The sequence below is a fragment of the Leuciscus leuciscus genome, assembly GCF_965113295.1.
Source record: "Leuciscus leuciscus genome assembly, chromosome: 23".
Taxonomy (NCBI): Eukaryota; Metazoa; Chordata; class Actinopteri; order Cypriniformes; family Leuciscidae; genus Leuciscus; species Leuciscus leuciscus.
Genome location: NC_138747.1, coordinates 3,036,870 through 3,060,331, shown reverse-complemented (window position 1 = coordinate 3,060,331; position 23,462 = coordinate 3,036,870). Strand labels below are relative to the sequence as shown.

At 37.5% G+C, this 23,462-nt stretch overlaps 1 protein-coding gene across 2 annotated transcripts in view; it reads right to left on the bottom strand.

Moving 5' to 3' along the window:
- The window catches only part of flnba (filamin B a), a 79,779-nt gene that overhangs the window by 28,804 nt on the left and 27,513 nt on the right, over positions 1-23,462 (bottom strand). For both annotated transcript variants that reach the window (XM_082155719.1, XM_082155720.1), the window contains exons 2-20: positions 20,007-20,255; positions 19,107-19,204; positions 17,025-17,172; positions 14,839-15,032; positions 13,876-14,038; positions 13,601-13,801; positions 11,012-11,149; positions 9,822-9,948; positions 5,644-5,780; positions 5,342-5,535; positions 4,690-4,803; positions 4,457-4,600; positions 2,885-3,008; positions 2,552-2,712; positions 2,380-2,470; positions 2,117-2,286; positions 1,876-1,993; positions 1,171-1,427; positions 193-790 (exon numbers count right to left, since the gene is read on the bottom strand). In XM_082155719.1, the coding sequence (XP_082011845.1) occupies positions 193-790; positions 1,171-1,427; positions 1,876-1,993; positions 2,117-2,286; positions 2,380-2,470; positions 2,552-2,712; positions 2,885-3,008; positions 4,457-4,600; positions 4,690-4,803; positions 5,342-5,535; positions 5,644-5,780; positions 9,822-9,948; positions 11,012-11,149; positions 13,601-13,801; positions 13,876-14,038; positions 14,839-15,032; positions 17,025-17,172; positions 19,107-19,204; positions 20,007-20,255 (3,426 nt within the window). The remainder of the gene's footprint in view (positions 1-192; positions 791-1,170; positions 1,428-1,875; positions 1,994-2,116; positions 2,287-2,379; positions 2,471-2,551; positions 2,713-2,884; positions 3,009-4,456; positions 4,601-4,689; positions 4,804-5,341; positions 5,536-5,643; positions 5,781-9,821; positions 9,949-11,011; positions 11,150-13,600; positions 13,802-13,875; positions 14,039-14,838; positions 15,033-17,024; positions 17,173-19,106; positions 19,205-20,006; positions 20,256-23,462) is intronic.

Genomic DNA, 23,462 nt, shown 5'->3' with positions numbered 1-23,462 from the left:
AGGAAAGAAGGTTCATTGATTCATGAAAGCCAACATCAAGAAAAAATCGTTAAGAAAAACATTTTCAGAAACGTTTCCATTGGCTACAAGGAATATGACGAATTAGTCCTTAAAAGTGAACATGAATTGGCTTTTGTAACCCATTTTATTTTGATATTCAATGAGAAAACCTTTGATTTTAGACGTCAATACCTTCTCCAGCAACTCCTTGTCCAAACACCTTCACTTTGCTGGTATCAACAGCTGGATCCACGTTCACTTTGGCAGGGAAGTTGGGAACGGTCTTCCCTCCGTACTTCAGCTGTAGCGTGTACATGCCCGCGGTCAGCGGGATGTAGGTGACTGTGTAAGTCCCGTCCTTATTGTCCAGAACTTCAGTCTTTGCTTTCGCTCCAGAATCAGACTCGGCCTCCAGCGTCAACTGTCCAGGTCCAGCTTTGGTGCAGTCGACGTTCAGCACACTGATCTCGCCAACCTTGCCTCGTTTCAGCCCGGAACCGGACGCCACCACTTTGGTGGGATCAAAGGGGTACTGGATGTCGGCGTGGAAAGGCGAGCCGGGAATATGGACGTTCTCGAAGAGAATGTTAACTAGGTATTCTCCGGGTTCGGTGGGGAGGTACGACACCGAGCATGTGCCGTCGCCATTGTCGGAGCACTCGATCTTAGCTTCGGTTGGACCCTCGACGGTGAGGCCGAGTCCACCGGTGCCGGCGCCCTTGGTGTCGATGGTAAATTCAGCAGGGTTTGCAACAAGACCACCCTTCAGTCCTGGACCAAACGCCTTGACCTGTACAGACAGAAGTACATTATAACAATGATTTTATTTTTTTTTGTCTTCTAGGCGCATAGAAAGAACACCATAGATAGAGTACAAATCCACTTGGGAAAATCTCAGTAAAACTGGGAGTTGTGAAAAATATGATACACCGGTGTTTAGCCAGATGAAAAGTTTGTCATCTTTTTACTCTTAATTCATTTTATAACTATCATATATCTCTTGTAATTCCTTTTATAACTGTTTTATTTTTACTTGCTTATATTTTGTGATTATTTTAATTCCTTTTCATGTAAAGCACTTTGAATTGCCATAGTGTATGAAATGTGCTATATGAATAAACTTGTCTTGCCTTCTAAAATAAATTGCATCATGCTTTGGTTTCTACATACTTTGCTGGGATCAGGAGGCAGCATGGCTTCAACTTGGAAAGGACTTCCAGGCACTGGATTGCCATCATAGACGACCTCCACCACGTAAACGCCCTCCTCTTTGGGGATGTACTTCACCAGACTGGCAGCTTTCCCAGGTTCCAACATGCAGGGCACGGATTTCCCCGATGGGCTGGTGATCTTGACTTCCAGTTTGCCCTGTCCACCCGCTCCACTTGTACCAATGGCAAACTCTTGATCCTCACCCACTTGCACTCCTGAAATAAAATAAACATTTTTGATATAAAAATAAAATTAAAATGAATTAAAAATAAATGAATAAAAAAAACAAAATGAAAAAACACTAACAATAAATAAACTTGATTTTCCATTCCATCCAGTTGTATCTTGGATTAAATTTTAAATAAATAAATGCATAAATAAAGTATAGTATTATTATATTATATTATATTATATTATATTATATTATATTATATTATATTATATTAGACATACAATTTTCCAGGCCATAAACTTGGATTTTATTAAAACGCAATAATTAAAATGAATTAAAATAAACAAACAATTTAAGTAAACAAGTAAAGTAGTAAATAAGACAATAAATAAGTAAATAAACATTCAATATTCCATTAACTCCACTTTTATCTTGGATTAAAATAAATATATAAATATAATATATATGTAATATGATTATTCATGACATACGATTTTCCAGGCCATCGACTTTGATCTTGTCAAGGTCAAGTGGAGCCGCAACACCAACAGCGAAGGGGCTTTTAGAAATGGGGTCACCACCAAAGGTCACGGTTATCACCATCTCCCCCTAAATTGGTACAGCAAACCAGAATTATGATACCAGAAGATAAATCTTGAAAGATGTCTAATTTTCCCATTTAACCTCTTTAAACTGCTTTTAAATCTGTGGCTCGCCACTGCAGATCCCTACCTGCTGCACTGGGGTGTACTTGACAGTCTGGGAATAGTCATAGTTGTCAATGATCTCAAAGTCTTGGACGGGCTGGCCTTTATTAGGTCCGGAAAACTGAACGTTCAGAGGAGCTTTGCCAGCTCCTTTGGTGTAAACGGTGAAGTGTGTTGGCTTTCCGCTCTCCACACCTGAGACACCGCATGGGAAAAATCAAACAAGAGACATGAGTCATCCAATTAAACCCAGATTCTTGATAAGATCAAACCCTTTTAACAACAAACCTGCTCGGGCGAGTCCTGGTCCCTCTGCTTTCACTTTGGAGGCGTCATGTGAAGGATCCACTTTAACACGGAACGGACTGACCGGAATTTCCTGAATTTTAAATGAACACCAAACATTTGTAAAAGGATTCAAAAACAGTCTTTTCTACTAGTCTCCACGGTGGTCACTCACTTGATCAGTAAAAAGGACTTTGATTGTGAGCCGTCCCGCTCCAGGAGGAACATATTTGACAGTGATGGTGTCATTGGCATTGGGAATGATGTCAAAATCAACATCCTCTTCCTTCTCACTGATGACATTAGCATCACACTTGATTCCAACACTTACATCACCTGAAAGATAGATTGATACATCGTTTTATTTAATGCCATGTCAGAATCTAAGGCTATTTTCATGGCAAACAGTCAATTACAAAAATGCAAATTCACCTGAAAGAAAAACTGTGTATAATAATTCACACATGAAATGGCAGTGATTTTGGTGTACGCAGTAAACATGCATTACCTTCTCCAGCTTCTGTGCAGTCCACGGTAAAGTGTGTCGGCTCGTGAGCTTTCAGGCCGGTTCTCTCGATCCCTGGGCCAAACACTTTCACTTTGTGTGGGTGGCTTCCCTTTCCGACATTCACCTACAGGAATAAAGTCTCCTGAATGTTAATTTCAGCAAGTAATGTTACTAGCGAATGAGAAAAAACAACAAAAACACACACACAGCTAAAAGTCTTCATTGCACATTCCGAGAAAGAAAGAAAATAAATGCAAATCAAGTCATTTGATGCATTTTCAGGGCATAAAGTTGCTTTGACAAACAATTAGTATTATTAAAAGTTAGTATTTGAGACTTTTACCAATTAGTCATTTTTTCCACTTCATTCAAGACAACTGGAAAAATACAAATGAAACTCAAACTCACATAAATCACACGACGACATTAAAACATATGAAGTATTAGAATTTATTGAAAGTGACATTTTAAAAACATGCATTCAGTCATGAATCAAACACTTAAATGCTTTATGAAAGTCCCTTTTCCCCTCCGCACACATTAACATGTTAGTACTTCGTTTGAACGCTGCATTTTTCCAGAGTCTTTGACATTTAGTGTTTGCATGAGCAGTCAAGCAAAAGCCAGTTCTATTCTTTAAACTACGCAGTGAGTTTGCTTTGTGAAATGGACTGTAAGGACCACAAAAGCCTGATTATAGAGTGACATGAACAAATGTTCACGTTGAACTCTGAAACACTATACTTATAAAGGAGCACTCCTTCATACATCCATGCATGCACTTAACATTTATCATTATTAGTTCAGTCATAATGTTCTTTGTTATTTATTATAAATAAATCACTTCTATATTAAATCAAGTTTGATAGTATTTTTCAGTTTCATTCTTGACTTCTGGAAAAAAGCAACTCTGCTTGCAAACACCACAATACAACATTTTACAATCATCGAAGTAGTCAGTGTTGTTATAATCTAATACAATTTCCTACTGTGCAAAATCATTATGTCCGAAAATAACTTTCAAATCACAAATATACAGATTTTTTGTGCTTTTGTATTAACAAGCAATAATGACGATTCTCTTATTGAGAGATAAAACAGATGAAAAGAAAAGTTTTAAAAGAAGTCATTGAATTTTATCTGATTTCTGATTAAAAATGTAATTATGTAGCAAAAAAATATATGTTTGCCAGTATTAAAAAACAAAATACAGCGCTTTTGCTTATCGTGCTTATCTTAAGAAACATGCAATGTAATCACAAATTAGCACTAGTAAAAAATTTTTGTAATCATTTATCCTTGCGTTTTATATCCTAAAGCCAGATCACCAATGTGATGAACCACATTAAGCTTAAAAAAAACAATGAACAGCTGAAATTATTTGACAGAAAAGCAGTGGCGCTCCATAACGCAGGTGGTTATGATGATGACAGGTTTGTGTGTGGCAGTCGGAGTGTTAAGAGCATCAGCTTTAGTTAGTACGATAAGCCCCTCTACTGTGTTAGTACCGACAGATGAAGTCTCCTTTGTGTGTGTGTCAGCGGTTATGACCTCTGACTCTGTTGGTCTTACCCTGAAGGGGCTGTTGGGAACGCTGACCCCTCCCCAGGTCACAGCCAGCGTGTGCTTGATGGCGGAGGTCGGTGTGTATGAGCAGGAGTAGACGTTATCTCCTTTACTCTTCACCTTCACATCGATGGGGACGCCATTTGCATCCTGGGAAAACGAACCACATTAAAATGCAACATGGGTGAAGGTTCGACTCATTCAGTGCACACACTCATTTAGCTGATGCTCCATCAAACCTGTGCTATGATTTTCAGGGGTCCGTTTCCTGCATCTCTGGCCTCGACAGTGAACTCAACGGGCTTGTTTATGATACAGCCGGACTTCTCCAATCCCGGTCCGTAAGCCCTGACCTACAAACACGGCAAGAACATTTCAGAAAAACAAAACATACATACCTGATAACTTAATAAATGCACACGTCAAAGTACTTCATTTTGTGTTTGCTGGGTTTTGTTTGCACTATTTGTACTACAAAAAAATACAATAAATAAATAAAATTAATTAATTATTTCTTTTTTTGTATTTTTGGGAGGAGATTTTTACGTTTTAAATAAATATTAACAATTTAAAAAAAATGTTATATAGAAATTACATTGAGGATTGAGAATCCCTTTGAGAATAATATGACTTCACAATTAATGCAATGCAATTTTTTTTTAAATATTATTGAAATTGTGGCAGTGTAGTACCAACTCTAATAAAAAAAATAATTACTATAAAAAAAAAAATCACTAATAATAATAAAATTCAACAACAACAACAACAAAAAAAAAAAAAAATCAGGATATACTATAATAATGAGAAATTGTGGTAGAAATGTGCTTAATTGTCATGAAAATAATGTCCTTTTTTTATATGGTGTATATATGTGAAGTAAATGAGTTTTACCTGGTTGGGGTTGTTGGCTTTGTTATCAGGGACGATGTAGGCCATGAAGGGACTGTCTTCGATGTCTTCATCATCACACATGACATGGACGGCGTACTCGCCCGATTCAGTGGGCCAGTACTTCACATTACACGAGCCGTCATTCTGATCTTCACACTCAATCCGGGCCTGAGATGGACCCTCGATGGCGAAGCCTACAGAAATAAAGAGTTTAGATCATAGGCTGGGGACTCCTGAGCTAAATGGGTCTACAGTAAGTGTCTAAGCTGATCTGATGTGCCGAAAAGCTCCTGTAATCTCACCGAGGACTCCGATGTCAGTCCCGATAGATTCGGCCACAAAGTCCGCAGACTTGCCCACACTGCCTCCCTCCAGACCCGGTCCCCACGCACGGATCTTCTGGGGCCCGGCTTCATTGCCCACCTGAACCTCGAAAGGGCTGGACACAAGAAAATGTCACATATGTACATATATACACACACACATATATATATATATATATATATACACATATACACAGTGAGTTCATGTTCAGACTTCAATACAAAAATCAAAAGAAAAAAATATGAAATTATATTTTGCATAAGCATATTGTAGGACCTTTTAATGTCATGCATTTAATTTGTGAAAAACATGACATTATTTCTGGGAAAATAAGCAAATTGACAAATATTTTATGTAATGCAAATTTTTTATATTTAAATTGTGGCAATGCAATCCATGCACTGCAGATTTAAACAATTAAATAAAAAATACAAATATTTCAATAAACATTTAGAATAATTTTTTTTTTTAATGGAATGAAAACCTGAGAATTATAAATTACACACAAAAAAAAATGCAATTCTTTAGAACATTTAAATTGTAGCAATATGCAAATATATGCAAACAAAAAATAGACATTTAAATGTAAATAAAAAACGATGAGAAAAACTGTTTGAGAATAATAATAATCAAGAAAAAAAATCATCAAAAAAACAATGCAATAGAATAATGAGAATGTTTCGAGAATGTCATGAAAATGTAAAATTGCAGAAAATCTCATTGGTCCAAAAAAAAAAAAAAAAACTGTCTATGCAAAATATAATGTTATCTTCCTAATTTGAGGTGAAATAAGGTCTGAAAGACTACTATAAAGATCAGCAAAATGTTTAATATTCAACATTATTATCGTTGTTAAAAAGGGCTGAACACAATTATTAATATTCAACAATATTATTGATTTGGCTGCACTGACACTATTGGAAGAGAACTGGACGATGCAGAACTGAATTAATTTAATAATTGACGATCTTTAAGACAGAACTGAATCTACACTGAACGATGACACTACTGTCATCACTATGAAGCTGCTTTGAAACGCTCTGTACTGTATAAAGCACTATAGAAATAAAGATGACTTGACAGTTTAAATCCCCAAATGCCCATTATGTGTCAAATGAGCATATATCTAAACACCTCAATTAAACAAATGTGTGTGAACCTGACAGCTTTAGCGGCACATGCAGTTTGAGAGAATGTTCCATTTCAGATCCGACCACACGTCATAAATCTGCGCTCTGACTCTACGTTACCGGAAACCTCCCATCAAAAAGAGTTTGTGTTAATAGAAGCAACCTCAGCGGGGCGAATATTTAACTTTAGCAGGGGTCACGTCTCAGTTTCCCCGCAGGTGTCTGAGTGTAAGACTGAGGTCCAGGTGAACAGGAGGGTGATTGTGTTAACGCGAGTCTCAGCCATTTAGTCTCCAGTGATCTGATTGGCCGACACTCCGGCATGCATGTGATCACCAGAAAGCGTCCATCTGCACGTTAATACCACAGGCCACACACAGTGCAGTCTTATAAAACCTCAAAAAAAAGTGAAAAACATCTAAAAAAGGTGCATTTTTAGTGCTCCAGCCGCTTTATAAAAAACAAGCATGTTCTCACGCTGAGCGAAAACAAATCCAACTGAAAACGCAGCTGTCATTTCCGTTCCACAGTGTGTTAAATAAGATGTTTACTCTATATGGTCCACATTCATCAGCCGGCTCATGAACGTGATTAAACATCTACACGGATTAACGCACGCGACGCCCGTTTCCTGGTGGTCTCGTCTGTCGTGTGACGCAGCGTTTCCAGAGCTCTAACAAACACTCACACAGGAGAGCATGTCGTCATGCTGCTCTCCAGAGCCAAGGGTTACACACTAATGAGTCTTCCTGGCAGTGGACACCAGCTACATATCATACTAGCGGCGCGCGGCATGACCAAAACCTCATACAATTACAAAAATAAAATTATTCATGCTGTGATGTTATTTTTACTGGAAATTCAACCCAGGTATATTTCAAATATTTTGCACCAGTGTTATTATTGATATACTGTAATAGTATTTAGTAATATTTTAAATGAGCTTTTATTTATGTTATCAGTTTCTTTTTAGTTTGTTTTAGATATTTTGATGTGCTTTTGTCATTTTTATAATTGTATTTATTTCTATTTAGCTTTAATTTTTATTTTTTTGAGTGATTTTATATGGAAGCTTGCTTTTTGCAGGGAATAAAAAAATTTAAATGTAATTGCCACTTGACTTCTCGGAATTGCATAATAGTGAGTTATATCTCACAATTCTGAGAAAAAAATTGTTTCGGAATGACATTTAGATGTAAATAAAAAATGAGAAAAACTGTTTGAGAATTATAATCAGAGAAAAAAACTAAACAATACAATGATAATTTTGGGGGGAAATGTCCTGAAAATTATGTAAAATTGCAGAAAATCTCAATGGTTCTAAGAAAAGCTTTGTCTTTATATTATTTGTATTATATTATCTTCCTAATTTGAGGTGAACTAAGGTCTGAAAGAATACTATAAAGATCAGCAAAATGTGCTTTGTCATTTTTATACATTTTTTAATTGTTAAGTGATTTTATAAAATGGAAGCTTGTTTCTGCAGGGAATAAAAAATAAAAATGTAATTGACACTTGACTTCTCGGAATTGCACAATAGTGAGTTATATCTCAATTCTGAGAAAAATTGTTTTGGAATGGTGACTTGACTTCTCGGAATTGCACAATTTCTAGTTATAGCACACAATTCTGAGAAAAAATCGTGAGAATAAGTCAAGTCAAGTTTATTTGTATAGCGCTTTTCACAATACAGATTGTATCAAAGCAGCTTCACAGTATTAAATTAAAATAATACAACAAAGTTTGTTTCAAGAGGAATTTATTGATTGATAAAATTAAATTAAATATCCCCAAAATATCCCCAACTGAGCAAGCCAAAGGCAACAGTGGCAAGGAACCGAAAAACTCCATCAAGTGACCTAATGGTGTCCTAAAACTCCATCAGGTGACCTAATGGAGAAAAAAAAACCTTGGGAGAACCCAGGCTCAGTCGGGGGCCAGTTCTCCTCTGGCATTGGATAGAGGCCGGATTGTAGTTTGAACTGTAGGATTATATGAATGCCTGGCTGAAGAGATGCGACTTTAATCTAGTTTTAAACTGGGAGAGCGAGTCTGAGCAACGAACAGTATCAGGAAGACTATTCCAGAGTTTTGGAGCCAAATGTGAAAATGCTCTCCCTCCTTTGGTGGTTCTGGATATCCTAGGTATGACCAAAAGCCTTGAATTTAGTGATCTTAAAGAGCACGATGGATTATAGGGCGATAGAAGATCCGTTAAATAGACTGGAGCTAAGCCGTTTAGGGCTTTATAAGTCAGTAGCAATGAATAAAAAGAATTGAGAGATAAAAAGTCACAACTGCCTCTTATTACATGATGAAAACAAGCTTCCATAAATTTGAGTACTTAACTGAAATAAAACAAGTTAAAGGCAACATTTATCATTTAAATAAATTTTTTAGGTTTTCATCTAATATTTATATGATATCTTATTTCAGCTTTTTTCCAATAAAGGAAAACATTTTAAGTTTTAGGTAACAATAATATAACTTTTTGTCCTTACATTATATCTACTTTTCATAACCCACTGAATGAAACACTATACAAATGAAGTCATGTAGTTTTATACTCCGTCATAGTCCTACATGATACTCCACATTAAACCCTTTCAGATGTACAAACAAGCCTTTTGCAATCAGACAAATTCCCTGATGATCTTTAAATGGAAAAATTTGAATACAATAAATCCAATCTTTATTCAAATCACAGAACATGCACCAACTATCTATAACACGGTCTGTTCTGACTTAGACCAAACACACACATTTACCCCAAACCTCATTTGTTTATATACGGCTTTGTCTTTATACCTAAACAATCCTGATCAGATTTATCCGGTTGGCAGCTCTAAATAACACTGAGAACATCTGGAGCTGATCCGATTCAACACGATTGGTAGCACTACACATTACGACTGCATTTGATCAGATTTCTCTGACCTCAACGGTCTCGTATGTGAAGTCGCTCTGGCCTTAAATGTAAAAGCTGCATGAGTTTGAGAGATGTGATTGGTTCAGGAGATGCTCACCTCTTGGGAATGTGCTGTCCGGCCCAGGTGATGCTGACGGTGTATTTGCCAGGTGTGTGTGGATAGTATTCATATGCGTAAACACCATCTGAGACGTCCTTCTGTTTCACAGGCTCCTCTACACCTTCTGCAAGAGAACAAAAAAACATGTACGATTTAATCAAACTATTAGAGAAGAATAAGAGAGATCAGGACGTTAACATCCACTGCATTTTCTCCATAGATACTTTACTATAAATCACACACTGAAGATTATAGTGATAAATCGGGATCGCCTTTGCTCAAAGCCCCTTCGAGTCCAGTGCAAATTCCAAAGAGATAAACTTGAGTCATGCAAGTTATAGTCGGGGTCAGTGAAGCATGTGTGACCCGGTCGGGTCGTTAATCTCAGTCAGTGAAGCTGACGTTTGACCTGCTGATGTAAAACGATATGGGTAGCTGGTGCCATCTGGGCTAAAGAGTCTGGGAAACCCTCCCTGCTCACTCTAAATACACAATCAACATGAAAAAGTGCCATGCTAATAACATGTTCATTTATTACCAAAGATTAATAGAGCAGGAGACATCGGGAGGGATTTTAAAGGGATATTTCACCCCTGGAAAGATGAATGTGTATTTAAATTGGGTCATTTATGTAGTACAAATGTGAAATTATTTTAGAAGTTGGTGCCTTCTAGACTGAGAAAAGCCAGAAAATGTATTTTTGGCTCATGTGGATGAAAGACAACAACTCCCAGAATGCACTTGCTTCGCTGAGGACACTCCCAAGCCACGCCTACCGGTTACAGAGGGCCGTATCAGGAGAAATTATACAACTAGGCTACTAGTGACTCGAAACTGAAGAGACGGCGTTTTATCGTGAGATCCCCCTATGGGCGGGTTGAAGACATACGGGACGAGCTCCTCCTACTGGCTGGAGTCTCTCGCCTCTGGACTAAAAAGCCTCAGATGATGAAGCGAAATGACCATTTTTGTGTCAGAGTTTCCAGACACACAATACAGAAATCTCTGGTCTCAGGGGGATATGAGGGAGGGAAGCACGGTCACTCGAAAATACAACTGGGTTTCTACTGATACAAAGCTTAATGCTAATCAGTGAAGTATCCCTTTAAAGAAAGGAAAATTGTGTGGTCAATGGCTCTGTGTTGAATCAACCAGAAACTTCTTTATTTTGCTATATGGTTACTCACTGGGTCCTTTAACTGTGACCTTCAGATCTCCACTTCCAGCGTTACGAGTGTCCACCTTAAAATCGGCCACCTGTCGTGTTCGCACACCTCGGGGCTGCAGACCTCGTCCAGTGGCACGACACGCACCGGGAACAGACGCTGAAACACACAATACATGACGAGCCACTGATTTATTCAACATTAAAGTCAATTATTAATGCGCAAAAACTAACAGAATTATAAATAAATATAAATCTATATAACATACTTTATGCATCTATATATACACCTGCATTTATATACTTTTTATAGTATAATTTTATTTAGTAAATAAATTAATATAGTAAAAATTAAAATAATTGTATAAAATGTAATATATATAACGAATGCATGTATAAAAATGTATATTATATTTTATATTACATTTTAAAATTGTGTGCATGTATATATACACACACAAGTTATATAATGCATGTGCTTTATTTTATATATATGAAATAAAGTGGTAAAAATTATAGAACAAATACTATAAAATACAGTATATAAACAATATATTCCCTACAATATAATTTCTCCTCAAAATCTTCAGACAAATTTCCCTAATTTAAGAATGCGGTTGAAGAAAAGCAACATCTTTGCATGTCTGTCAGCCAATCAGGATCAAGAATTTAAAATATGACGTGGTATAATAAGCTTAAATCAACCCAAACGCTCCAGAAAGCCTCTCTTCTAGCAGGCCTGCAGAGCTGCTGTTTTCATCTCAAGCTCCGTGAAATGAAAAATCCTTCTGCGTAATACCAGACATACAATTAAACACTCCATTATTACCCTACCATTATACATTATGAAGTCCTGTAATGTTTCCAGAACACCAGAATAGTGTCCACAGAGAGCGAGCCAAAACCCACATTCAGTGTAATAGCATCTTTGATGGAGACTGAGGTGGATCCCCGCTCTGCTCTCTCATTAGCTTCAGATGTGCTTCAGGGTGGAGCTGGACAGCCGAGTGCCATTGAGACACAAAGCTTCATTCATCCTGAGCTTAAAACACTGGCCGTCGGGACAGAAACACCAATATAGACTCACTTTATGATGTTAAACTCTAAAAATACACCCTGTCAGGAGCACAAACCGAAAGAGTCGTTTGAACATTGATGTTTCATAAAAATTGCTGCAGAGAATATGCATGCATTTTAATGCATGTTATTAATTTAATTCCATTTCCATGTTATCTTTTTTCATAGTAGAGTTTTTAGGATTCGGAAATGGTTTTTTCGAAGATTGTGTGCACTTAATGGATTTATGAAGCTCTTTAATTTGCTTGTGAAACGTCCTGAAATAACATCTTGCGCTGTAAAAGTAAAAATATCTGTTCAAATGCATGAGCCATTTTCCTGTGGGTCTCGTTTCGGTTTACGGCACATGTGGCTGATTTCCTCGTTCAGTAGTTCACGTGTTCTGGTTCCTGAGCTCATGCTCATCAAAACCTGCCCACTACAATTGCTAAAAAAAAATAAAAAAAAATAAAAAAATGATCGATAGGATCCTATGGGAACACTAAAGCTACTGTCCGTCAAAACCACACAACCATGAATTACAGCTGGAAGAAAAACAGAGCTGATGCATGAAATGAAAAGAGAAAAATGAGTCTTATAGGGCAACATGATCCGGGGAAAAATTCGGATAAATGCAATTTAAAAAAAGACTCCAGATTTCCACTGTGCTTGAACAATTTGCCGATCATGTATAAAAATGTCTATAAAATAATATTACTTAATTTGAGATGCACACAAGACATGACTCGTGTGGCATTAGTTTTAAAAAAAGAAGAAAAAATTATCCAATCCGCATCACAGGATTCAACAATGTTGCAAACAAATTAAACAAATTGCAAAAACAAGCCTGTAAAATCAGGAGCATGATAGCGTTTAACTAACTATACAGGAAAATCAATGAAAGTTAAAACAGACCGGCTGCACATTACCTGCTTTGGAAAAGCGGTTTCAGGGAAAAGGAATTTGGTGTTTTACAAGGTTTAAAGCATTTAGTGACGCACAGATTCACTAGTCCACGTCGCATTCATGTGCAAGCATGCAGAAAATAGATAAAGTGAAGCAGGGACTGTACAGAATTTCTTTTTGTACCTTCAGAAATAACATCTAAAACAACAAAAAGTGCATGAAAATATTGATATCTGATATATTTGAATGTCAACTTGTATCTCCAGTTCTGAGCACGGAAAACAAACACCATTTTAACTAAATGGAAATGAAGGCTGACCTTAAATGGCACGACGGGTCAGTTTTAAAGAAGCTGGCGGCATCACACACACACACCACAAACGAGTGCTCTGGTGAACTGCGGCTATTTTACACACATTTTATAGCGTGTTGCAGAATCCCATAACTACATGTAATTACTAGAGTCTTTCCTTCAGCAACAACACAACCGTATGAGGCAATCCACACGTCCGAGAGCCTAAAACACAGCGCTGATTCGCTTAACTTTACAATTATAACACTGTTTAATGAAAAACACTATTCCATTTCTTGTTCCAACAGTACATTTAAACTAATTGCACGCTCAGAAAGAGGGCGCTGGGTAAAGTACCTGGGCCGATGGTGACGGTGAAGGGGCTTTTAGGGATGGCGATGCCTCCAAATGTAATGTTGATGATGTGAGGACCAGCCTGCACTGGTTTGTATGTGCAACGGAAGATGCTTTCACCCTTGTCCTCCATGATGGCCTCCACAGTGTTTTTATTACCCAGAGGGTCTTTAATGACGGCGGTCACGTCACCCACTCCGGCACCTGATTAACACAGAGACTTCAAGACTTGTTTTCTGTAAGAAAACGTTCCCATAATCACGTCAGACATGTCAGACCTGCAGTGTAGATGTCGAAGTATGTGGGTTTGTTGGCGACGTTGCCCAACGGCTCCAGTCCGGGTCCTTTAGCCGTGACTTTAGTGGGGTCTCCCTGGGCTTTGTCCACGTCCACCTCAAACGGGCTCTTTGGGATTTGCTGTCCAGCGAAAAGCACAGTGACCTGAGGATTGCACAAATAATGTGAGTATTTCACAGAAAAGTGAATGGTCTATTTACACGTATTAGACGGACTGTTTTTACACACATATACGCCTCATATGACTATTATGAAACATGCAAATGTGCTGAACAGGACGACAGCATGGAAAAAACAAAACAAAGACAAGAACAATAGATCAGTGATTCCCAAACGCTGACTTAAAATGACAAAAAAAGAAGCCTCTTCTGCTCACCAAATTTGATCATTTATTTGATCAAAAATACATTAAAAACAGTAACGATGTGAAATATTATTACAATTTAAAATAGCCGTTTTCTATGTGAATTATATAGTAAACTATAATTTATTCCTGTGATCAAATCAGAATTTTCAGCATCATTACTCCAGTCTTCAGTGTCACATGATCCTTCAGAAATCATTCTAATATGATGATTTGCTGCTCAAGAAACATTTATGATTATCATCAATGTTTGAATGAGTTGTTCTGCTTCATATCTTTGTTGAAATCAGGATTCTTTGATGAATTTAAAGCATTTATTTGAAATATAAATTTTGTTAAAATCAAATTTTTTGATACATTTTGTCCCTTTTGATCTATTTAATGCTTCCTTTTAGAATAAAAGTACTAATTCCTTTCTTTTATTTAAAAATAAAAATAAAAAATCTAACTAACCCTAAACTTTTGAATGGTAGTGAATCACATTTTCCACAGAAATATTAAGCAGCAAATAGCTGATAATTGTAGACAACAGTCGAACAGGTTGAGAAGCACTGCTTTAGACCGACGGGTTCACCCTGACCTTGTGCGGTCCCATGACCTGAGGGATGTACGTCACGCTGTAGGTCTTTTTGCCTTCGTTGAGCACAGGTTTGACTTCTTCTCTTCGGCCCTCGGGGTCTTCAACATAGACCATGACCTGCCCTTGCCCTGCGCTGAAGGTGTCCACCGTGAACACAGCCGGACGCATCACCCGGTTCCCGGTCGGCTCAATGCCTGCAAACACAGAGCATGCAAAATAAAAAAATCATTCAGGTCTATGTAGAGCTGAGACTAGGGCTGCACAATTAATCGAATTTGTAATCGCGATTACAATTACAGATGCCACAATTATGTAATCGTTTAAAGGCGATATTACAAAAAAAAGTTAACTTACATTATTCTGTGCGCTTAAGATGTGTTGTTTTTCTTTCTACAGCTTATCTTAAGGGTTGTTCCCCCCATTGTTTTAATTTTATTATAACATTATAATACCATGCATATATTTACTTTGGTTTCTTGAAATATTTTTATATATATTTTTATATTTGACATTTGAGGCTTAATGCCACAGAAAAGCAACAAAAAAAAAATTCAGGAAGAGTGTTTTCAGCTTGTATTTTGATATAACAATACGGCATGCAGTGGCTTCAAACAATGGCATAAAGCCATTCAAAACATCATTCAATGTAAATCATGATAATCGTAATTTATAAAATCGCAATTACAATTTCAAGGGAATAAATCGACAATTATGATTTGTCATAGTCGTGCAGCCCTAGATGAGACCCATTCACACAAAGGAAGATTCCTATAACAATAAAGATATTGGTCTAAAAATCATTCTAAATGTAATAGAATAGCAGAGTCCACACCACATCTATAATGATTACAGCACAGCGTCACGTGCAAGAATGAACCTCATTGGTTCTTGCACTTCAAGCGAACATGCTTGAGCATGAAAAAAAAAAATCTCTGCAAAGTTACAAAGTCTCTCCAGCGTGAGTGATTCTCTATATCAGTGTCACTGTTTCTGAACTCCCTGAAACACCTCCGGGAACGAACACGTCTCAATATTCCTCATTTAAATAATTCCCACTCAAGGCATACTCTAAACTTGCGGTTATGGGTTCATTTCAAGCATGAAAACCTATTCTAGTAGAGCCCAAAAACAAAATCAAGACTTTAAAAAGCGACATAATAGGTCCTCTTTAATCCTCTACTTGTGCAAACCAAATGTTGCATAATTCATGCACAAAAAGAAACATAAATATTAGATATCATCAGATGTTGGGCAGAACCACAGCGGTCAACACAAACCTGCATTGTCATCAGAAAAATTACTTCGCATTGGTCTAAAAATACTCCTTTTAGTTTTTAGTTTGAGGCAAACCGCACAAAACCCCACAAACACACAGGCCCTCTGAGCTCATAAAATACTTTATTTCCAAACAGTGATTCAATTTCTCTACAGGGAGCATGTGTGATTTAAGAAACAAGGGTAACTGTGTTGCGTTTAGTTTGTAGTGCTTTCAGAGAGGACATAATCACTTAATGGAAAAATAACATAAATCTGACGTTTTCATTCTCTGCTGTAAATCATGTGGTTGTTCAAAAACAGAGGTGAAGATTCCCCAAGACCGCAGACGTCACAACCAAAACCTTGTGGCTCATTTTAGTCATTTAGGTCACAGAAAATTTGTAGAGGTCACCTCTGGTGTGAGAATCATAACTCTTAAACTCATTAGCCACCGTTTTTACAGCTTAAGCCACATTTACAACAGGTAAGAGGCACATTTCCACTCCATCCATCACAAACCCTGACAGGGCTGAGCCGTATTCACACGGTACTAATGTATACGAGTCGACCAAACTCAATATTAACAGAACGCAGGAGACATCACAGATCACCGCGAGGGAAAATGTTGATCTTAAAACCCATCTCGTCACACGATACTTCAAGTATCTGAGAAAGTCTCTGATCGTAACGCTCCATTTAGAAGAGGTTGATGAGACTTACAATAACCTGAAACTCTGGAATGACATGGACCTGAATCCGTGTGAATCTATAATCTTAAACATATCTAGGCGTTTCGTAGATAACGCTAGGTGTTACCATGCATACATACAAATAAAAACACGAGAGCCGTTTCGTAGATAACGCTGGATGTTACTAGGCAATGCATAAACATGAGAGAACAGGAATATTCGTCAGCTGAAGCGTCTCACCTGGGCCATACGCGCGCGCCTTCTTTGGGTTGAGCTTGGGTTTGAGAGGGGCGCCGGGCTTCAGTTTGCCTTTCGGGAACTGTGACAAATATGTCATAACTGACTGCTCATCCACACTGGGGTCAATGATCTCCTCTGGAGCGATGACCTGGAACGACAGACAGTGTTGAAGGGGAAGTGATGTGTGGCAAACCGTAAGCGAGACTAGTATGTTGATTCCTGAAGAGTCAAAACACAGTTTATAACACAACGGTAGGCTTGAAGTTTGGTGTAATGTGTTGTGTTGACGCAAACTCTGCAATGGACATGCACCAATGCTACATTTTTCTAAATGTCAATCATTTGTTAACAAACAAGTATTCATTACTTCAATGAGATCATTGTTGCTATATCAATATCACCTCCGTGATATTTAACCATCCGATTTTGCTGTGGAAAGATTCACGCTTTTTGGGGTTATTCAAGGTCTGTTGAAAGTACCTTGTTGATGCTTTTACACTTTTAAATGTCCTTTTAAATGTTCAATGGTTGAAGGGCGAGTAGAATAATGTAATGTCATTGTACACAGTTTAAAAATATATATTATATATTTAGTAGAGCTAGTCTTTAGCTGATTGTTTACAGCTTAAGGCGAGAGACACTACAGGTGAATAGGGTCAAATGTTTAAGTAGCAGATATCACCATGAAACTTTCCCAGTTGATAACCTACATTAAGATGAGGAAAAAGTTTAATTACAAGTTTTCTGTAATTTAATGTTTAAATATGCAAATTATGCATTATCTAATTAAATATGCACCAATTTGCATACATTTAAAAAAACTAAAATCTGAGTATTGGATAAAGCCAGGTTCAAAATACACATTCACATATTAGATGGGGAAAAAATTTGAGGGATTTATGGATATCTACTTTTGTTATCCTCTAAATCAGAATATACTGTCAATAGCATTAAAAATATATATATTTTCACCTTGTTTTTTGGAATAAAATGTTATATAAATCAGGCTAGGAAAAATATATTTACAAATCCCTCTGTAAATGTTTTCATAATATAACTAGGTACAAGACTGGAAAGTTTGGTGTATATCGGTGCTACTGAAGTGGAGATTTCGGTCTTGGAGTAGGAGAGAAAAGTCATTGAGAAAACGGGCTTTAAAGATTTATAGCAGCCAATGAGATTGCACATTTAGAGTTAAATCCCCCCTTTTACTTTCACAATTGGTTGCTGATAAAAAGGAAATGACCATATTTGGATCCGACAGCATTGTACAGGAGAGAGAGGGAGAGCTTTCTAATGGTGTGTGTGATGACAGCAGGATGATTAAGAACGGCAACTTGTTGAATTTATAAGAAATCTACAGACGCAAACAGACAAAGTGTAATAAAATAAAGACCTAAATGTGTATTTCAGACTTTTTTTCACCACAAGTCTAAAAGAAAACATGTTATTGAAGACAAATATCCCAAAATCTCAAAACTGACCAGTGAAAAAAAAAAAAAAACGATGTTTTTGCCTGCCGTGTCTCGCCTTAACAGAAGTTACACCCATAATTCGAGCAAAGCATCATGGGGCGTAGGAATAATGTGGATATGTACATTTCTGAAACGCATAACTTACCTCTGATAACAGATCACTCTGAATTGTCATGTGGACTCATGCACTTTCTGTAAAGCTGCTTTGAAACGACGTGTATTGTGGAAAGCGCTTTACAAATAAATGTGAACTGAATTAAATTGAATTAAAAATCTTCTGCTTTACGGGTATAATGAAAATCATGCACATGTAATTGAAGTTGATCAGCGAAACACACGCGTGTTTGCTGAGGAGTGATTGAGGTGTGGTGAGTATCATATTAACTTGGAAGCAAACACAGCGGCTATTACTGATGAATTTGTGTATGCACACCGAACCCAAGGCCCTTATTCTTATCCGAGGATGATATTGAGCGGTTAGCATGAGTGGAGGAAAAGAGAACATGGTATACTTTGCAGTACTGGCATAGCAACAGATTTGTGGCGCCTTAATGCTGATTAAATAATCTCATCCTGATGCACGAGGGGTTAAAGGTCTCGGGCTCACCTGTGGAATTCCCAGCCAATCATCAGCGAGCTGCATGGCCTCCGTGGCGTTTTCCACTGGCTTACTCGAGTCCCAGATCTCCCAGTCAGGACACAGGCCTTAAAAAACAAATTTAAAACTCCTGACCCAAGTATAAGCAATATTTAACAACAGTCAGTCTTGGCAAATACCACTAATGATGCAATTTAAGTACTAAATGTGACGGGGATATTGCAAAGCTTGAAGAGTTTTTATAAAATTATCTAATGATTATCATAAAACAAGAAAACATGCACTAAAAGGTCCTGAATTACAAATAAGAATGCATTAAAGTCCCCCTGTGGTGAAAATCAAGCTTTTAAATGTTTTTTTATGTGTCTATGTGGTGTTTTTAATATGCTTTAAGACAAACCATGTGTAAATTCATAAGTCGACACCATTGCTGAGTATTTTCTCCATAATTTTCTCCATTCTGACGTCACAAACTACCTTGTAACCAATCAGATCAACGTGTGATCGTCAACCAGTGGATCTCTGAGCTGAGTGAGTGAGGGCGGGGCTCATTTGCATATTAATAGAACCACATATAATAAATGAGGCATGTAGAGTTACATTGAAATGTTTTTTTCCTGGAAGAAAAGTGTCTAAAAATAGCTTTAAAGTGTCATTTTGATGATCAAAGATGAGTATTAAGGGATAAAATAATTGAACACAGGGGACTTTAATGCTTTAAACACAACAGAAATGTTTCGCACAAACAGTTCTGGACTTATTCACAGATGTGTTTTGCAGTCAAATCACTATCTAGATAAACACCGATCAAACGAGCCCAGCTGTCCAATAAACAACAATAGCTGCACGAATGAAAGCATACTAACACCTTTCCCCTCATCTAGAGGATTACGAGCTCTGAATCCTCACCTGGAGCGCAGCTGTCCACCAGAGCACCCAGCGCCCTCCCGTTCCTCCAGTCCTGACTGAAGTTAGTGATGGGAAGGTCCGCCACTTTGTTCTGGATCCAGCCGAGCAGTCTCTGCTTGGGCGTCTGTTTCTTGGCCTCGTCGTCGTCTTCGTCCTCCCAGACGGGCATGGAGATGGAGTAGTGGAGGATCAGGGTCCATATTAGACCGAGGATCAACTTCAGGTTCCCGTCCACAATCGCTTTGCTGTCTGTTGGGAGGCAGAAAGGAGGTTAAAAGAATAAGAAATAACAAGCAAGTAAATAAGTACTGAAATCAAAAAGATAAATAAAAAAAAAGCAAATAAATAAAGAACAAACAACTAACTAATAAACAACTTAAATGACAAAAATAAATAAATAAAATCAAATAAACCAAAAACAAATCAAATAATAAAGTAAATAATAAAACAAACATTCAAATAAATAATCAAATAAACAAATAATTTAACTAAACAAGCAAACATTAGGCAATCAGACTAAATGCTGGCTTTAGCAAACATCACTAATAATGACACAATGTAGTAGAGTACGTTGTAATAGTAATGCATTGCCTACGCAAACAGTGACTAGACTAATAATAAATAGATAAATGGGGGGGGGGGGTGTTTGTAAATGACTCCATATTTTATCAATAGCAGAGAGAATGAGATTGTGGGTTATGTGACCGGTGCCAGGATGCACAGAGAACACATCATTACATCAATATTACACCCGTCAGAGCGGGAGGTCAATCTGACTCACTGGAAAACAATCCTCTGGCTAATCATTTCATACAACAGGTAATAAATCGTTGTTTAAAAGGAAATTATTATACAATTAAAATATCTTGTGCACTCCTGAAGAAAATAAACGAGATTAAGATGTGTGTGTTTAGTTACAGTATGGTCATCAGCACTGAGGCAGAAAGACGGCTTTAGCACACTTGAGATTATTCCAATCCAGACCATGCAAATGTTTCCAGGAGGAATCACATCTGTTAGTGACTGTTAACACTCCACACATCATCACGCTCGCGACAAGTCTATTCAGAAGAGCAGACACTGCTGCTCCAAATACTGTTCTTATGTTTGCTGTGCTGTTCTCATACATGCTCTCCTGCTGAAGGCAGGGTCTGTGTGTGTCTGTGTGTGTCTGTGTGTGTCTGTGTGTGTCTGTGTGTGTCTGTGTGTGTCTGTGTGTGTCTGTGTGTGTCTGTGTGTGTCTGTGTGTGTCTGTCTGTGTCTGTGTGTGTCTGTCTGTGTCTGTGTGTGTCTGTCTGTGTCTGTCTGTGTCTGTCTGTGTCTGTCTGTGTCTGTCTGTGTCTGTCTGTGTCTGTCTGTGTCTGTCTGTGTCTGTCTGTGTCTGTCTGTGTCTGTCTGTGTCTGTCTGTGTCTGTCTGTGTGTGTCTGTGTGTGTCTGTGTGTGTCTGTGTGTGTCTGTGTGTGTCTGTGTGTGTCTGTGTGTGTCTGTGTGTGTCTGTGTGTGTCTGTGTGTGTCTGTGTGTGTCTGTGTGTCTCACAAGCCAAAGATCAGGGGAAATCTGACAAGAAACCAAAACTAATCTAGCCTGAAGTTACAGTTTGGCATTCAGGTTTGTGTCCTGTATGGTTTTATTAATTTGTTAAAATATGTAAAAAAAAAAAAAAACTAAAACTTAATGTACACACATTTATACTCTCTCTCCCTTATATTATATATTTTTTTCAATATTAACATTGCTTAAATTAAATAATGCATATCATTTTATACATTATATTTTTAATTGTATATTTTTATATAAATTTTACAAATGTTGATATTTATATTACATTTTTATTTCAATGAAAATATAAATGTGCACATGCATGTATATTAAATAAAGTAATTTAAATATTTGTAAAATTCATATAAAAATAAACAATTACAAATATAATATAATATATTTTATTACATTAAATAATGCATATTTTCTTAAAATAAATATGAATTAAATATATTTAGGCAAAATTTACAAATATATTTAAAAAAACATATGTATGATCATATTAAATAAAGTATATTAATATTTTATAATTTATATATCTATAATTACATACATAATTATACATATAATAATATATTATTGTATATATGATATATTTATAAATGTATGCATGTATATAAAGCGCATGTGTGCGCGTGTATATATACATAAAAAAAAAAAGGATTTTCTATCCACTTAAAAAGATTGTTAACTACTGTTTTAATAGTTTGTAGCACAAACGCATGAAACGCAGGACTGACCCAGTGACCGCTCTAAGCTCTATCTGGATCAGTTGATGCCGCCACTGGTGCGCCGAGCCAGACGGGTGGAATGTTCTGGCAGGGTTTGAGGAGCCTGGAAACCAGCTCAGTGCCAGACAGGGGTTCAGTGCATCTCTGGACTGCCCAGCATCAATCATTAGCACTGAACAAAACCTCCCCGGCCTCCCGAGGCTCCTGCTTAATGGGATCTCCATAAGGACCTCGCCACAGGGACGCCTCAACAATAGAACCACACGACTGATGGTTCTCTGCATTCAGGCGACAGCAGAATGAAGGTTGCCATGACAGCAAACTCCTTCATGAATAATAGATGAACAGCAGAAAGTTTTGGAAAGTTGCTGAACAAACACACACACAGAGAGAGCGTAAACATGGTGTTTGGATGCCGTTCATGCTGGGCTTTAATTGAAATGTAGAGTGATGATACAGTAACGAGGTTTTCCTCGCAACGCAACAAACAGAACGTCATCTGGGCATGTCATTGTTTCTAGGAGGTCAGTTGAGGAAAGACCAGGAAATCCCAAGGAAAATCCTGCCTGGAAACACACCTACAGAAGAATACTACAAGCATTTCCTACATGACGGGGAATCTGAGATGGTCACTTTAAAACTGCTTAAGATAACGGGCTGAGGCGAGTGCTTGGAAATACACCAGCACATCTGCGTATCTGTTAGTTTATCCTGCTATTCCATTAGTCTCACTATCAGAAACACTCATTCCAACCGGATGACATCCAACGAGGACAAATCCAAACAGATGGCTAAAAACCGTGATTACAAAGTTGTCCAAAATCGTATCCAAACACTGACATAATCCAATTACGAGAATACACAACCGATCATCGCATGTTACACCCAGAAATGAGTCAGTACGATCTGAGAGCACAAAAAACACACATTAAACGTGCGCTTACAGTATTAGTACAAACTGAAGATATAGAGCGTCACAGACAAGAAGAGAAGTGAATTTACCAAGAAAAACAAGCAAAGCTTGAAGTTAAAGAGGCCGGGTTAGACGTTTTCAGGCTCTACTAGAACAGGTTTTCCTGCTTGAATGTTGATTATTTTCCTCATATTCTCCATTGTTGCGGCTCCTCTCTTCCCAGTCTGTCAGTAACGCTCCGTTTACTTCCTGTCTCTATGAAGCCCCTCCT